The sequence below is a fragment of the Sipha flava genome, unplaced genomic scaffold (genome assembly GCF_003268045.1).
Source record: "Sipha flava isolate LNK unplaced genomic scaffold, YSA_version1 227_pilon_pilon, whole genome shotgun sequence".
In the NCBI taxonomy this organism is placed as follows: Eukaryota; Metazoa; Arthropoda; class Insecta; order Hemiptera; family Aphididae; genus Sipha; species Sipha flava.
Window position 1 is genome coordinate 566,576 of NW_020272863.1, and position 17,725 is coordinate 584,300.

Here is a 17,725-nt window from a genome sequence, read left to right on the forward strand (position 1 = left end):
AGGAGGTTGTAAATGTTCGCGCCAATTTACCGAACTATTATAGGTTATTCGAATTTCGTAGGATAAAAACAACAATTGTGTCCGATATCCATTTTCCTGTATCCTGTCTGAAGTCCGTCTATAATTCATTGCAATATGTGAAATTGTTACTCGTTTTGTGTCCGGCGATTTTTCACCACTTTTCCGTTGCCTTGTTTGTGAATTATTTACTTAATTTGGCGATTTAACTATCTATTTAATTTATATTTCGTTCGTAAAATATTCAATCGAGTATATACCTACAACCGAGACCTACAAGGACAGTGAATATTACGCTGATCTGTGTCGTACCCTATAAATTTCTAAAACCGTAACAATGCCCAAAAATAAAAATTGGAATTCAACAAATCCACGGAATGAAATAAAAATAATGAAATTAGACATGGACGAGTTGAAGTAAGCTATTTTATTGGCCTTTATTACTCAGTATTCATATTGTATGTTTATGACTATTATATGTTTGTTTTGCTTTTAGAATTAACAAAAGTGAAAATGTTTCATCTCCAAAACTGACTGAAAATGATATGCTTTCTGATGAAGAAGATGAGAATTTGACATATGCACAACTTAGAGATAAAAGGATGAAAGAAAACATGAGTCTTTTAGAGTGAGTTAAATTATTTTTAAAATGTTGTTCATTATTGAGGAAATTTTTCTTAAATTACTTACCATTTTTTTCCTTAAATATATCTATATGTATATATATATACATTTTTTTAGAATTCTTGGTGTAAACGAAGCTGCAGATACATTGGCAGATAATTTAAAAAATACTGTACCAGTTAAAAAAGGAAAAAAACTGTTAAAAAAAAAATATAATTTAAGAACTAAAGGGATTATGATGTGAGTGTTAAATAATTTAATCCTATATTTTAATTTTTTATATTTAAGACCCTTAATTTTTTTTTTTTTTTATTTAGACCTACTAGACGTTCATTAAGATTAGCTAATATACCTTTAAGTGACCTGATTGATTCTACAACTAAACCCAATTGTCTAACGCAAGAATTAGATTCAAATGATGTTGATGATAATAATGTTGTTAATCAAAGTATGTATTTACATTTTAAGTTCTATGTTAAATTATAGTTAATTTCTAGGTTTTTTTATGCTATTTTTTTTTTTTTTCATTCTTATTCATTGATATGTTTCATAAGTATAAAAAGTTTAATAATACACAAGAAATACTAATAATTAAAAAATTATTTCTGAGCATATATTTTTAAATATTGATTTAGAGTTTTTCGTAAATAAACAATCAAAGATTTGTTTAGTAGGTAATACTTAAAATAACTACAGAACATGCATTTAACTAATTTCTAAGGTTATATTTATCCTTTTTAAATAGGCTTTATTTATTTTTATCTATTTTATTTCTAAAAACACCTTTGAATATTTTTTCAATTTCAGCTAGTGTATAATAATAATTATCAAATCAAAATCAAATTTAATTATTATTAATTATAATTTTTTTTTTTTTTTTTTATTAAGTTTCCATACTTACACCAAATGAAGATTCGACTTTTTTTAAAAAATTAAGTGCTGATTTAGTTGTTAAAGAAGCAGTTAATGATTTTCATACATGCGATATTGATAGGTATGCATTTAATTAAACATTATTAACAATTTAGAATCATGGTCAGGTAATCTAACCATAACATATTTGAATGTTTTATTTAGATTTACCAAAGTAGTTAAAAGCCTGGATATGAACAATGACTCAATAAAGGTATCTGCTGGCCGCATCTACTCGCTTGCTATTCATCCTTCTGAAACATCTTTGATAATTGTAGTTGGTGACATTAAAGGAAACATAAGTAAGGTTATTTTTAATTATTTTTTCTTTTAATTTTAAGTTAAAATAAATTTCAAATCTTCTTTATGATTAATAAGTTTACTTATTCAGTAATTATTAAATTTTGTAGCTTTATTTAACAAAATTGATAATGACTCACGAAGTTATCAAGTACATGGTGCTCCTGTGAATTGTATTTCGTTTTGCACTTGGGATCCACATAAGTTGTTTTCAACTAGCCATGATGGATCAGTTAGATGTGGTGATATTAATAAACAGACTTTTGATATTGTCAGTAAAATTTATTCACCCAAAATTTGTGTAGCTATTTAGCTTTACTAATTAAATGTTACATTATTTATATAGATTTATAACAATGATTTGCAAACAAGATTACATGGTTATCATACTACTTGGCATACTGAATATGAAAGAAACCTTCTTATAGGCAGTGGTATTTTTTATTTGTTGATTAAATTTTATTCAAAATTCTAAAATTATTCTTACTTTTTTAAAGGTTCTGGTCATGTAGATTTAATTGATACACGAAAACCTAATATAATAATGAACACTTCTTGGTGCCACAGTAGATCTGTACGTACAGTTCAGTGTCATCCTTTGGAAAAAAATTATTTTTTGACTTCATCTGGAGTGGGGTAATCAACAATTACAAAATTTAATTAATAACAATATATTTAGTATCAATTTATTTTTATTTTTAGCGAGGTATCTTTGTGGGACATAAGAAATATGACCGACAAAGCAATTAATCCAGTATTACAGTATGATCATTCAAAATCATTAACAAGTGCATTTTTTTCTGCTACTGGCATTAAGATGGTTTCAACGAGTAATGATGATAAAGTTAGAATCTTTAATACTTCTAAATTAAATTCAGAATATACAAGTAAGTTGAAAATAAAATTTTTGATCTTTATATGAGTTATATATTTTTAATTATTTTTGAAGACTCAAAACTAATTAATTATTAAATAAAATATAATTGTAATATTATTTTATACTATGCTTTTTCAAATATACTTTATAAGTACTAGCTTAATTTAAAATTGGTTAAGTTATACTGGAGGTAGCATGTGTGAAGAAATCTGAATGGAGTAATGAAGCAAACTGTTATTTTCAGTCAAGGCCATAACTAAAGGGGTCCAGAGGTCTGGACCCTCCCCCCCAAAATTTTCAAAAGTAGAAACATTTTAGCGGTGAATATAGTTTATTAACTATAAATTGTATTAAATAATAATGTTAGACCCCCCCCCCAAATTTTTTTCCAGTTACGGCCTTGTTTTCAGTACATAAATAATAATTAACTATTATTAACTATGATTAAATAACTATTGTCATTCTAGTGACCTTGTTAAATTGAATCCATATTAATAAAAATCAAAAAGAAATATAATTTATACTATAAAATTTTAATCATGTTTTAATAAATAAAATATTATTTTTTAGAACCATTTGTAAACATTAATCATAATAACCATACAGGGCGATGGCTTTCAGTAATGAAAGCAAAATGGAATCCAAATAGGGACGACTCCTTTTTTATTGGTTCAATGTTAACACCTAAACAGGTATACTATATAAACTTCATACAATAAAGTGAAATTGAATGAAATATACTGATGTAAGTGAAATATTAACCAAATAATAATAAATAATAAATTTTATTTAATTTTTTTAGTAAAGAAATAGTGCATTTTTACTTTTTATGACTATTTAATATTTTTAAATAGTAAACCATGTCTTAACTAAACTATAAAGTAAATTGCATTTTATGTGAATAACAGCTATAGACAAATATGTATCTTATAATTTATACTAGTGTGATTGGTATTTCACTTTAAATCAATATTTTCAATTTTTATACTAGGGATAGTTATCAGGGAGATAGTTGAGAGAGATCCATTTTTAGACATATATGAATTCTCACCCTTAATTTTAAATTATAAAAATGGTAATTGTAATTTTCTTTTAAAGTTAAATTATTTATTTAATCAAACATATATTATTGAAGATATGTATTATGTGATTTTTTAAATTCAAAATCTTATATTATTTACTTAAAAATATATTAAGATTCATTTTCTATGATATGTCAAATCATAGGTGTACAACTTAAAATGTTTTTAAGTTTTATTATTTACAAATTTATCTTTTACTTATTTTCAGTTACAAGTATTTCACTCTGACGGAAAGTTGTTGCATACACTAACTTCTAACAAAATGACTACTTATTGTCCAGTCATAGAAGTACACCCAACTCAGGCTATTTATGTTGGAGGAAATTCGTCTGGTCGTTTACATATATTTAGTACTGAACAACAACTCTAAAATTATCTGATATATTGAACAATTAATTATTAAATTTTATCATATTGAAGTTTTTATAACTTCATATTTTTATATTAACAAGTTTTTTGGATTCAAATTTATCATTATCTACTGTAATAGGTTTATAACTCTTTTAAGTTTATATTATTAAAAATTATATCTATGTCATAAATTAAAAATCCAAATATGTAAGATGTAGGTACGTTCATTTACTTCATATAAGTAAATTAGCAATTTTTTTTTACAAATTGTATAATATAACTAATAAACTAAGTAAATTTTTTGTTATTATTATTATTATTATTATTATTATTAAACATTTATAGTTTTACAATATTTTGTAAAATGTTTTTACATAATAGGATTTCAAGTTATTTTGGTATTCCTATAAAAATGTTTGGCTATTGATCATTCACACAGGGCAATAAAAAAAAAAAAATCTTAGAAACAAAAATACCAAGAAAAGTATATGTATCAATTATAAACACAGAATCAAAAAAGCCAGTAAGATAATGGAGGCGAAAATTTGTTCTTTATCTCTTCAGTCTTAGAACTGGACACTAGTAATGGGTGTATTGATTTTTAAAGAAATAATAACTTATTTATTTAGTTTAACAATTCCGAGCAAAACTTCAGTATAAAAATATATCCTTTAAATAATTTTAAATAGGTAAGTATATGAGAGTTGATATTAAATGTTTAAAGAGGATATTATATACATAAATTAAAACAAACATATAGACGTAAACACAAAAAGAAATTAAAGTAATACTTAGAAAAACGCTGTCTCACTACCATGATTGAATCACACGCTCACCATAAGAGTCCTCTTTATTACATATTTCTCTCCTTTATCATCAAACTTAACCTACTTAAAAAATGCTTACATGCTAATTTACATTTGTTTAATTTTCGTGGTATTGTTTTTATATTATTTTTTTATATTAACTCTGTTCTAGTAATTATTATACCTATCGGTTTGAATAATAATGATGAACTAATGTTTCTTCTAAAAGTGTCAATTCAACATTTTATGGTGTCTAGTTTAATAGTTATAATTTGTTTTAAGTATTTCACTATTATTTCATCTAATACATTATTTTATGTATGCATAATACTAGAAAGGCTTAACTTTTTTGAAATTTTTGTTAGATATGAAAGAAAAAGTCTGATATAGAGAAAGTTTCCAGGTTTCTATACATTAATTTTAGTTATGGCTGACTCAACTAAAATCTGAGTCTCGTTTACAGTGCATTTTTATAATCTTTACTTGGTTTTTCCTAACACTAGGAAAACTTTTGAGATTTTTGAAAAATTATCTCTCTAAAGTACTACCGCAGGCTGATTTTAAATCTTAAAGTAGCTAGATAAAAATAAATATAAAGAACTTAGATTTTTGTAATTAATTAATTTATCACATTTTTTATAAAAAACCTTTTCAATTAGGGTAATATGATTTATTAAATTATACGGCTGGAAAAATATAAAATTAAATTGTCATTAAATTTAGATTATAAGTCAAATCTTGTTAAATTTTTTAATATCATAATATTGGATTTAATCACTAGAATATCCCTTTAATATTTGTTGATATTTTTTTTATGTTATTGTTAAAACTTTAGATATTAATACATTTACCAAACTACTATTTATTTCTATGTAACAGATTAGAAGTTCCTAAAAGGTGAGGCATGCATCCCTCGGGAAGCAAAGGCAATTATTAGGGTATGTGCAAGGAAAATATTTATATTGTATAAGGCACTACCATATATTTATTATTCCATCGACAATAATTTGCTATATTAAAAATAATAAAAATGTTTTATTAGGAGGCACGATTCATTTTTTTTTTATTTTGTGTATATTTGGGAAACACTGTACTAGAACATTAAATTATTTTAAAGAAAGCTATATTTATATTTAATTGATTTCTCATTATTATACTTAATAAACATTAAATTATTTTAAAGAAAGCTATATTTATATTTAATTTATTTCTCATTATTTTACTTAATATACTAGTTTCAATGGCCCTCTAAATTTATATACATTTTGGCAAAAAGAAAAAAATATATTAAATAAATTAATTTTTTATTATTTATAAATAAAACAATTTTATACTTTTACTAAAAATGAACAGATTCATTTTACAAATACTTTAAAAATTGATTATATGCATATTTTAATTTTAGGTGGATAAGGAAGTAAAGGAATGGGGTATACAAATTGAAAAACTGAGTGAATGGAAATAATCTGAATTATATTAGTTTCTTTAATTCAATTATTTTATGTAGACAATAAATTGAGAATTGGATATTGTCAAACACTAAGTTCAGCATTTGAAAATTTTTTGTTTGAAATAATAATGATCTTCTTATTTTGATTACCGTTTAAGATCTCCAAGATCTTCAATGTAATCTTCATCAATTTCTGGCCATTTTTCAGGTATAATATCAAACAAGTCGTCTTTCACATCTCCTTGTATGACAATTTCATCATCACCAGTCACACTTGATCCACAAGCAAATTTAGTACCAAAAAATTTAGCGGCAACTTTTAAATCAATATTAAATGTGCTCAAGCCAGTGACTACTGTAACAGATTTCTTCTTGCCTCTTGGTGCTCTGGAGAGACATACCTAAACAGTTTAAATATTTCAGTAAACTATTACATTTTTTAAAGCTTTTATATAAACAAGAAACACACTTACTTGTTTAGGTCCTTCGTCTTTCTTCTTTGACTTTACCATACCTTTACCGCCACGTTTTTGACGTTTTTTCTCATCAGAATCATCTCCACCAGCAGCCCCACTTGATGTCATCAGTCTACTAAATTCATCTGGTAAATATTTTTCTAACCATTCCCTACAACGATCAGTGTCTGAAGAAAAATCACAATATTCAGGAGGAAGTGAACAATTTCCACAGTACAACACTTTCAATGGATAAGATGGTTTCAAACTTGATTCCTCTTCAGCCATAATTAAAAGTAACTAAAGTAAATGAACATTAAAATAAAATGTTGAACTAGAAATTTATGCAAGTAGTTATTTAGTAAATCAACACTTGTTTACAAACACAAGTAAATTGTTTATACTAGGTTATATAAATGACTATTTAAGTAATTATATAAATTATATTCGATATAATGTCGTAAAAAATTAAATAATGTATAAAGGAATATCAAAAATTATTATAAATTACAATGTTGACACGATAATATTAAAAAATTAAGTTTAGGAACTTACTTAAAACGATATATTATGTTAAGGATTATATACAATTATTTAAAAAAATAAATAAAATTTGAACGATACTTTTCAAACTATAAACTTTTATAATACAATGATTAAATATATAGTTCAAAACTGGAAGTTGAAATTACTTTTTGTACACAACTTCTGAAAGATCTCGCGATCTTTCATGGATGTTATCAAATTTGAAAAGAAAGATCTAGTCGGATGTTCGTAATCTAAAACCGTGGTATAACTTATTAAAAACGTAACCTAAATTTTGATCACCGATGATAACGTTTACAACCACAGACCGTATAACACAAGTTACCATTTCAATGGAAAAAATAATATTTATATATATTATATATATATATATTTCAAAAATATCTTTTTTGGCGGTAAATGTGATGTTATCACAGTGGCAACGAACTCACAGCTAAAACACTGGCCCGTCATAGTTAACAATTGTTATAGGTGAACGCTTTTCTTCAACTCTAAAACGTAAAATTACGATCGAGTTGTTTCGTTAACTATCCTTAGTTCACTACAATCATCACTGTGTGCTTAATGTTTAAATTGTAAGTAATTTCTGTGTATTTATTTATTGTGTACAGTGACCGCTGTATTTAAAACAATGTTCGAAAACACGCTATAATTTGGAAGATATTTATTCACCCTTTATAAGATCGTTAATTCGCTGCTGAATTTGTAAAATCTCTAATACCATTTTATTAAATTATCAGTCTGTGATTTATTTTTTAATACTCGTGTGTGTACACCAAATGCTTTGTTGTTACGACCACATTGTTCATGCTCACTGCTCGGATTCAAGAGGAAATACTATTTGAGTTTATTTTATTTTTCTAATTTTTCATCTTTCCTTTCTGATTTTTGGACTACTAATGTGGATTATATGCAAGAACTCTAGTTCTTAATACATTTGTGATTTGTTTCAGTCCGAATACTATCAAATATTTCCATTCTTTTATATATAGTACGACTATGATAAAATATTTTTCAACTATGCATACCTATTTGTAAGTAATTAGGTATTTTACTATAAAATTTAAAATATATTCTACTATCAGTTACATTTACTTGTTTTTAAGTGTCTTATCTTGCATCTGTTCAATCCTGAATCCTTTGTATTTTTAATTATTCATTTCATTCACATTATGTTCACTTTTACCTTCTGGACTATTTTTACAACATATTTGTTATCTTTTTTATATATGGATTCAAATCAATACAATTACAATTAATTTATATATTAAAGTATTAATTTAATTCCCCTTTAAAAAAAAATAAATAAATAAAAAAATATAATACATTTTACATAATATTTTTAAATCCCTGTTCTCTAGATCTTCCTCTAAATCCCTGCCATAATTTATATCTTGATTCAATATAATTTTTATTTAATTTTGATTAGAACACCCTGCCTGTTACATCAATAACAATAAATGTTTATTACTTAAGTAGCATATAATATTAGCGCTATTTTTTTAAGCTTGTTATTTTAGTACATGGGTTAATCAATAAAATCCAAAATAGTCACCTATGAATGCTGCATAGGTATGTTGCCCACCAGGATCTCATTAAAATATTATAATAATTCAATTTTTATTGTTTAATATACTTATTTAATTTAAATAAGCAGTATTTTACTTAATAGGAACTGGTGTAAAAACCGGTTTTTTTTTTAATATTTTATGTTCAGTTGTTGAACAGATATTAAATTTTGCTTGATTATTTTACAATATTTAGGTATATTTTTAATCTATACATTTTAATAGTATGTTTTATAAAAAAGAATATTAATTTCTATTCATAATTAATTAATAATATTGTTTATTAATTTTTGTAGATAAAGTGAATTTAATTGCTGAATTTTTCTACAAATTTATCCATATTTATGATCAAACCGTTGCTAAAATAGGCATTACAGCTCATTAAGTTAAAAAATAAAAGTAAGTTAAATAAGACTATAAAAATTAGCATTTAATTTAAAATTAATATTTACATTTACATATACTAATTATGTTAGATTAATTTTTTTAATATCTTATATATAATTGTTAGCTATTTGAAAATAAAATAGTTTAATAAATAATTTTAAATAAGTATATAAGATTTTATTTTATTTTTCAATTATTAATATTATAAAAAAAATACTAATATAAATAACAGAAATTTGTCACTTCCAATCTACTGGCTCCATGGAAGTGAGTGTTCAATAAGTATTAAAATATTAATTAATACACAAATTGTAAGTCATAAATTTGTAAATTAAGTATTAACTTAATAAATAAATTGTAAATAGTGAGAGAAAAATATTATTAGTTAGAGTGATTATTGTAAATAATAAATTAATATAGAAAAAAAAAAAAGAGAAAAACATTAATTAATATACATTTTGAAATATATTGTTATTAATTTATATAGTAAACTATCATTAATTAATTAATTTTTATACAGTAAACTATCATAAATATAGTTAAAATAACTATTTTGAGAAATGTTTTAATTATTTTTACTTTGATAATATTTGTATTGCATTGCTTGTAATTTCTTTAGTAATTTTAAAATATGCTATACTATTTTATGTTAATTTCTTTTCTATTTAGTAATTTATTTTATATCAGAAGTTATTTTATGATGAACAATTTTATAATATTTTATATATTATAATTATATCATGTTTAACAGTATATAGTTTTTAAATAATGAATTTTTGTTTTTAGTATGGATTCTTTTTTAAAAACTGGAAAAATAGATCCAGAACTACAATCTACTAGTAGCAGTGTTAAAAGTAAAAAGGGATCTAGAGGAATCTCTGACAGCACTACACCTTGGGTTGAAAAATATCGCCCTCGTACAGTTGATGAGGTATCTGAGCAGTCAGAAATTGTAGCTGTACTAAAACAATGTTTGGAGCAAGGTGCTGATATGCCTCACCTTTTATTCTATGGCCCTCCTGGTACTGGTAAAACTAGTACAATAATTGCGGCTGCTCGTCAGCTGTTTGGAGATATGTACAAGGACCGCATGCTAGAACTTAATGCATCTGATGATCGTGGTATTCAAGTGATTCGAGATAAAGTCAAAACTTTTGCACAACTCACAGCTTCTGACCGACGACCTGATGGTAAACCATGTCCATCTTTCAAAATTGTTGTCCTAGATGAAGCTGACTCAATGACAGCTCCAGCTCAAGCAGCTTTGAGGCGTACTATTGAACGAGAAACCAAGACTACTAGATTCTGTCTTATTTGCAATTATGTAAGTTGCATTATTGACCCATTAACATCTCGTTGCTCCAAGTTCAGATTCAAACCTTTATCACATGACATCATATTGACACGTCTTGAGCATATATGTAAAGAAGAAGAAGTAAAGTGTAGTAAACGAGTGCTGGCACAATTAGTAGATGCTTCAGGAGGTGATATGCGAAGAGCAATCACGTCACTTCAAAGTACAGCTAGATTAAAAGGTGGAGAAGTTATTGAAGAAGCAGATGTACTTGAAGTTGTTGGTACTGTACCTGACATCTGGTTAAACCGTATGATAGACATTGGTCGTCTTTATGATTATCAAAAAATGGATGATTTTGTTGAAGAACTTATATTTGAGGCCTATTCAGCATCTCAGATATTAGAACAGTTGCATGACAAAATTGTGTTTGCCACTGATTTAAAAGACAAACAAAAGTCATTAATTTCTAAATCCATTAGTATTTGTGCTTATAGATTACAAGAAGGTTGTAGTGAATATGTTACTCTTTTGCATCTTTTATGTTCAATTGCTAAATCGTTGAAAGATTAAGTTCTTTAATTTGTTTTTATTTAATGTTAGTAATTTTTTTTTTTTTTTCTCTAATTTTTGTAGTTTTTATATTTTTACTTAGAGCTATAAATTACAAAATAGGTTCATTGGTATGTAGGTAGTTAGATTATAATATCTGTATTCATTTTTTCTATTTATATTTATTTATATTGTATAATATTTTATTTTTAATTTGTACAAAATAATTCACGCATTACTTAAAACTAAATTCTTAATAATTTATTCTATATCAATGTAATCAGTAAAAATAGTAATTTATTTTCAGAAAGTATCTCAGCTCTATTTTTGAAACATTTGAAAATCTATTATTTTAGAATAAAGCTTCAGTCTTTTACTATATCAATATAAATTGTGTATTATGGTTTATTATTATAATAATAAATATGCAATCATTTTACATTCTTACCCAATTTGTTTTTAATAGGATAAAGCATCTATAAAGTTTATTTAGATTCTTACCAAGCTTAGGTACTACAAAGTGCAGGAGAATAAGTATTTCTATCCGGGCCCTCGATTTTTATTATTAAGTACAAATCTAAATATTTCACATTAATCATATTCGTTGTAGCTCTCTGCTTTAAAAATTAGAAATAGAAAATCTGCATTTTCATTGAAACAAATACAGATGAAAAGAATATTAATCCAAATTCTATGTGCTTTCTTATTCTACCCTAATAATATATCATGCTTTTAAATCAAAAATAAATGTATCCTGTATGAGTATCATCTGCATTCCATAGTATAGAAATACACCAAATCTGTACAACACTTATACATCTAACGTTATCTATTTCATGCTATATTTCTGAGTTTCTCAGACTCATTTTACTCATATGTAATTCTTTTGTTATTTAATAGTGATCATAAACTGCTGCAGTGAAGCAAATTATCTATGCACTTGTATGTAGGTAATGTTTGTTCTAATTAATAATTTAAATATATCATTTATTACAATGCTAATCATTTGATGTATGATATTTTTTAACTTTTTATTTTCGCTACAGGACCCTTTATAGTAGATATATGTGTCAAAATATAGTGTCATTGGTTGTAGGATAGACTTCTCCGACCGGTGCTATAGTACCTACCTATTTCGCCTGTTTGATGAGACGGAACTCTGATGCTGATTAAGTTGGCCTCAGTTCGTCCTCACGGACTCGCGCTATGTGTAGTTGCTCCATATTTTGCATTGTATTCCTCTTATCGGCCGAGCAAGAGCGGCGTGACATTCTTTGCGCTCACGTCAAATTATAATTAAACCTATTCCCGCGCGTTTCTGATCGAATGCTCTTTCTCTGCAGCCGTGATGCCGACAGAGAGAACGGGTCATCTTGAAGTGTATACTCGACGGACATGCATTGTGTTATTATTATTTTTTGCACTTGTGACGCGCGTTTCGGTCGTGCGCAGCTGCTACGTGTGTGTATATAACTCCTTCGGTTACCCCGTACCGTATATACGTCAACGTGTATTCATTGCATCACGTATGGTTTGAAAACATCACAAAAATCAGTCGGAATAACATCCGAGGGTTATATACGTGTACAGTTCATAGACTAGGACCTAGCTAGGTAAACGTGCGCGTGATTCGACCGTTGGATTATTCGTTGAAATTCTTACCGTTGCTCTCGTCACTGCTGCCTACGCAACTCCAACCGTCTACTGACCTACGTACATTACTGGAACATTTATACGTCCCGTATAGGTATTGTTATGTATGAGATTCAGACATAGTAAAACGGTGTCCGATCTAAGTTTCAAGAGGCCGGGATGGAAATCCCAATATTTATGACTATTTTACGATAATAACTACCGTGGTGTATGCATACATTGGCTGTGGGGAGATCGATACCCGAGGATCCAGTAGATAATGAATTACAATTATTGGTGCGAGTACGCCGCCAAGGTACCTCATGTACAAACAAACAAAATTATGTTGGTGTAAAGTTTTACGATCGACGTGTTAAGCGCGCCGCAGTACCGGTGGAAGACATAAGCGCCAAAATGAGATAAGAAAAAAAAAAAAGTCGTATCGTACAAAAGCGTCAAAATCGTATCGTTCATAAGCGCCAAAATGAGATAAGAAAAATTAGTCGTATCGTACGAAAGTGCCAAAATCCTAGATATCTATTAAATAACAGATATTAAATTTAGAACTATATCGTTCAAAAACTCCAAACGCTTAATCTTAATTGACAAATGTTTTATATGATTACGATAGATTGTCACATAGACTGTGTGAGCAAGTTTTGTGTTACAACATATTGTTACCTAGTACCTATTTCGTTATATCGTTATAATTTACTATCGACATTTTTTTTTTAATTTTTAAATAACTACCTACTTATATAAAATATTAATTTTGACGCAAATGCTATGTCACTTTTGCACCTTTGGCGCTTATGTCTTATGTAGGGTATAACAGGTAACAATATTAGATTGGCGCTTATGTTCTACAGATTTTGGCGCAAATGATAGGTCATTTTTGTACTTTTGGCGCTTATGTCATACAGCCCGCAGTACTACTATCATCGGGCTCGTTATTCGTCGTTTCCATGATTGTTACGAGCGTATCAGAATCGCTACCCAGGAACGCAAAAAGTAACGTTTAACAAACCCTTATGTGTGTACTGAAAACAATCATTACGGGTCGGAATAATTTCCCGCTCTGTATAATTGCAATTAGTGAGACCGACAACGTGACGAAAAAGTGTTTGCCGGGTAAATATGCGTGTAACTGTGTACAGTCACTTAAACACACTACGCGAAAATACGATTCCGCCGCGTCCCCCGGAACACTGTAATATTGTTTTACTCAGCAGGTACTAAACGAATGAAACGAAACCGTTGCCGTTTATTTCTCGGAAATTAATATTATTTCATTCCGATTTTCCGACTTCGCGACGCTAGGTAATAGCTAGGACATACCTAAATGTGTGTTTGTTTAACATTTAAGCTCAAGTTCAATGTTCCGTTATGGACTTCATGTGACACTAATTAAGTTGACCATAAACATTAACGATCGATGTGCTTATGTACACTCGACCTTATTATTGGTAATAGCCAATCATTTGTATGTAAATAAGCAAGTTATGCGTTTAAGTATTTGACCGCTTGACGATGCACACTCACGCGCACCGATTGTACTGATTATTACGTCCTTACCTATTACAAGCCTCGACTGTATATCATAAATATTTTAGTTTCAAATTTGTATACGCACAACACCATCAATGAAATTAATTATGTTGAAATGAACAAACTTCTAATGCACAATAATATACAACTGGATTTATTGTTTTCACCACGAAGTTACCGTATGGCAAGTTCGACTTATTTTGTTGGCGTTCTGGCCAGCTAGAATTTTGTTATTCAATCCCTAATCACATTCATCCTAAATATATGTTCAGATTCATCATACCTAGATTATAGATTAAATATATACCTAATATCTAAGTGCATTTAATCTGTGCATAGATCGCAACTGCGGATAGTAGTATTCGTAATAAACTTATGTATATGTAAGTAGTTAATATAGTAACTAGGTAATTTGTAACGTTCAAGAATCGATACATAAAGTTGTGTACGTTGCGAATACCTATGCACTGATTATTATTATATTGCTCCAACGCACAGCCGTGGTTTGCAAATAATGTTGCTGTTCGCTTCCCCCCGTTAGTACCTCATTGTTCAAATGATAAATATTACCCGCCAATCAAATTATATTTCAATGATTTAAAAAAAAAAAAAACATCGTTTGAGTCTCCGTGGATAGCTAAGTTCTGGAGAACGAGGACTTGGCCCATCACTGTCCAACCACCAACACCTTCGTCAGCCCAGCAGCCTCAGTAGCGCTTCATTGAACTCAGAAGATTGTTGGCTGTTTTTCAGATCTCAGGATGTTAGGTTTCATAGGTTAAAATAAAATAAAATAAAAATTTTGCTTTCGTTTTCTATATGTCAAAAAACGAATTTTTATCCTACTCTGCAACTTTTATTATTAAAGGAAAAAATATCCAAATGCATGAACATCCGCCCTTTAATTATAAGTGTTTTGAGAAAAAATAAATATTCTCATTATTTTTAAACAATGCAATCATTAACGTTGTGTTACATTTATACGTACACGTACTTTAATTAAAAAATGTATAAACGCAGCTCACGTTATGTGTATGGTATACGTAGGTATGAATATTGGTTTTTGTCTGTCGCTGTGCGTCTTAACTATAAAGATATAAAATCATCTTCGATGGATACCATTGAATTATGTAATTTTTATATTCTGTGTATTATTATGTTCATATATATTTTGCTACAATAATGATCGCTATAAAGGTATACATATAATGTAGAACAATAGTCTAAGCTCTTCTATAACATTACACTTTAAATTATACCATGGTAGTTATGTTTAAAGGCGCTAGTTGGAAGAGACTTTTAACATTTCCCAGAGAAGTAAAATTAAATTAAACACTTATAATATATTATTTATATTATCTTATATTATTAATGACCGTTATATATGGCTGTATATGTTATTCGATTTTAGAGTTCAACTTTTTATTTGGTTATTGGAAAGTTTTAAAGTAACAACAACATTAAACGTCATTATTAGTGCCTTATTATTCGAAAACCCCCAATACATACAGTATTAGCTAAAATTTTTCACTAACCAATAGTCGACGGTAAAACCTCAACACGAAACGCACTCTAATATTGAATCCTGGTAAAATGCTGAAACCTTTTTAAGAGTCCTTCAACGCACTTTGAACTATCATCGTTTAAATCAACTCCTCCTCTCATTATGGCTATTCGCTTCTGACGATGTCGTATAAATATGACATAAATACTGTGCTTGAATTGAAAAAAACAATTGTGAATAGACTCAAGCTATATATTTTATTTCTTATACCGTCATCATTCCATAAAATCTTTTTTAATATTGTATTAATTAATGTTACTTCATAGCACTGTTAAAGTAAAATACAATAAATCGTTAGCAATAAATAATTATAAATTACACGTGCCAAATATCAAGAAATCTTATGTTTTATTACATGTGACTATATTATATTTTATATTTATTAATCATTTTTATTAATATATTAATTTATGATCATTTAACGAGCTTGAGCTCTTTTTATAGGTGATATAATAAAGTTGACAACTATACATGAACGGACAAACGTGATTCAGATATGATTATATAAAAACATTAATTTAACAAAGCATATTTATATTATTATAAATATTTTATCCATTTTATCAATTTTATCAATTTTATCCATTTTATACATTAGATATGATTCTTAATATTGAAATTACATTAGATTCAAACTTAACATGACTAGAATTAAAAAAAATCTATGGATGTGGATTTTTTATTATATTAAAGTATGCGAACAAAAAGAGTCAGCACCAATACTTTTTCGATAAAAGGGAATGACAAACAAATCATTTGTTCTGGAGAAATATGTGAAAATTTTAATTCCTAATAAAACTAATAAATGTGGAAATCAATAAAACCATTTAATAGATCATATATAAATAAAATATTATATAACTGTCTTTTTAGTTTTATCGATTCTAAACCAATTGATAATTAGAAGCTATGATAAGTTTAACTAAATATAAGTGTATTTATAAGTATGCGAACGGGGTAGTCAGGGTAGACACTTGACTACTCTGTTCAACTTCTCTCCATAAAAAAATATTCAATATTGTTACAATAATAAATAACTATTTTATGTTCAATCGCTTTGAAACGTCCGTAAACGGTAAATACATATAGAAAAATATTAGAAAAACATAATTATTAAGTTAAATAAAATTACCCCATCCAGATTCATTCAGATATGTTATGTATGACCAGTGGCGCTGAACTCAATGTAAAATGTGGTGGCAAACTAGGAAAAAATTACCAAACACCCACCAATCCAAAATCCAAAAATTATATTTATACATTATACCTTATAATGACTAAACCTCAACATTATTATCAGGCATCAGTCACGTAAAATAATTTAGTATTTGTACAATTATTCATAAATAATAGGGTATGGTATAGTTCACATCCAGTAAAAATTTTTTTTTGATATTAGATATGTTTTTTTTAGAGTACCACAATATCCATTTTTTGTTATTAAAAAAATATTAATACCTATGAAAATGTTTGTACGTTTTGTTCTTATATATTTTCGTAAGTGTAACAAAAACTCTTGTATGAATGTATTTGGTTCGCTCTTCTCTGTTAACTTCTAATTTAATTTTGGCTAGACTAGTTCTGTTGTATACATTTTTTTACACATTGATTTTTATAAATCAAAACTATATACATATGAAATATAAAATAATAAATACAGTGAGGAACTGAGGAAAATTCATGATTTTTTTTGTAGAATGAAAAAATATAGGTAGATATAATATATAATGATATAAAAGTGTTATTTAATAAATAAATA

At 27.2% G+C, this 17,725-nt stretch overlaps 3 protein-coding genes across 4 annotated transcripts; 2 read left to right on the forward strand and 1 right to left on the reverse strand.

Annotated features, from left to right (window-relative positions):
• Positions 1-52: 52 nt before the first annotated feature.
• On the forward strand, positions 53-4,390 carry LOC112683472 (WD repeat-containing protein 76-like). Of its 2 annotated transcripts, XM_025554521.1 has the most exons (12): positions 53-435; positions 515-646; positions 760-882; positions 960-1,090; positions 1,531-1,636; positions 1,720-1,856; positions 1,965-2,125; positions 2,201-2,288; positions 2,352-2,490; positions 2,557-2,741; positions 3,302-3,423; positions 4,022-4,390. In XM_025554521.1, the coding sequence occupies exons 1-12, from the start codon at positions 356-358 to the stop codon at positions 4,181-4,183; spliced, it is 1,566 nt and encodes a 521-aa protein (XP_025410306.1). In that variant the 5' UTR covers positions 53-355; the 3' UTR covers positions 4,184-4,390. The 2 variants fall into 2 exon arrangements, with proteins under 2 accessions (XP_025410306.1, XP_025410307.1); XM_025554522.1 differs by lacking the exon at positions 3,302-3,423 and having other exon boundaries at positions 4,022-4,139.
• A 2,032-nt stretch (positions 4,391-6,422) lies between these two features.
• LOC112683476 (density-regulated protein homolog) lies at positions 6,423-7,619 on the reverse strand. Its single transcript, XM_025554527.1, has 3 exons — positions 7,431-7,619; positions 6,894-7,175; positions 6,423-6,821 (listed from the first exon to the last, which is right to left on the reverse strand). Exons 2-3 carry the CDS (start codon positions 7,161-7,163, stop codon positions 6,567-6,569), a joined length of 525 nt encoding a protein of 174 aa, XP_025410312.1. The 5' UTR covers positions 7,164-7,175; positions 7,431-7,619; the 3' UTR covers positions 6,423-6,566.
• A 230-nt stretch (positions 7,620-7,849) lies between these two features.
• LOC112683468 (replication factor C subunit 4) lies at positions 7,850-11,443 on the forward strand. The gene is made up of 3 exons (XM_025554515.1): positions 7,850-7,996; positions 9,286-9,388; positions 10,163-11,443. Exon 3 carries the CDS (start codon positions 10,164-10,166, stop codon positions 11,241-11,243), a length of 1,080 nt encoding a protein of 359 aa, XP_025410300.1. The 5' UTR covers positions 7,850-7,996; positions 9,286-9,388; position 10,163; the 3' UTR covers positions 11,244-11,443.
• The last annotated feature ends 6,282 nt before the right edge of the window (positions 11,444-17,725 follow it).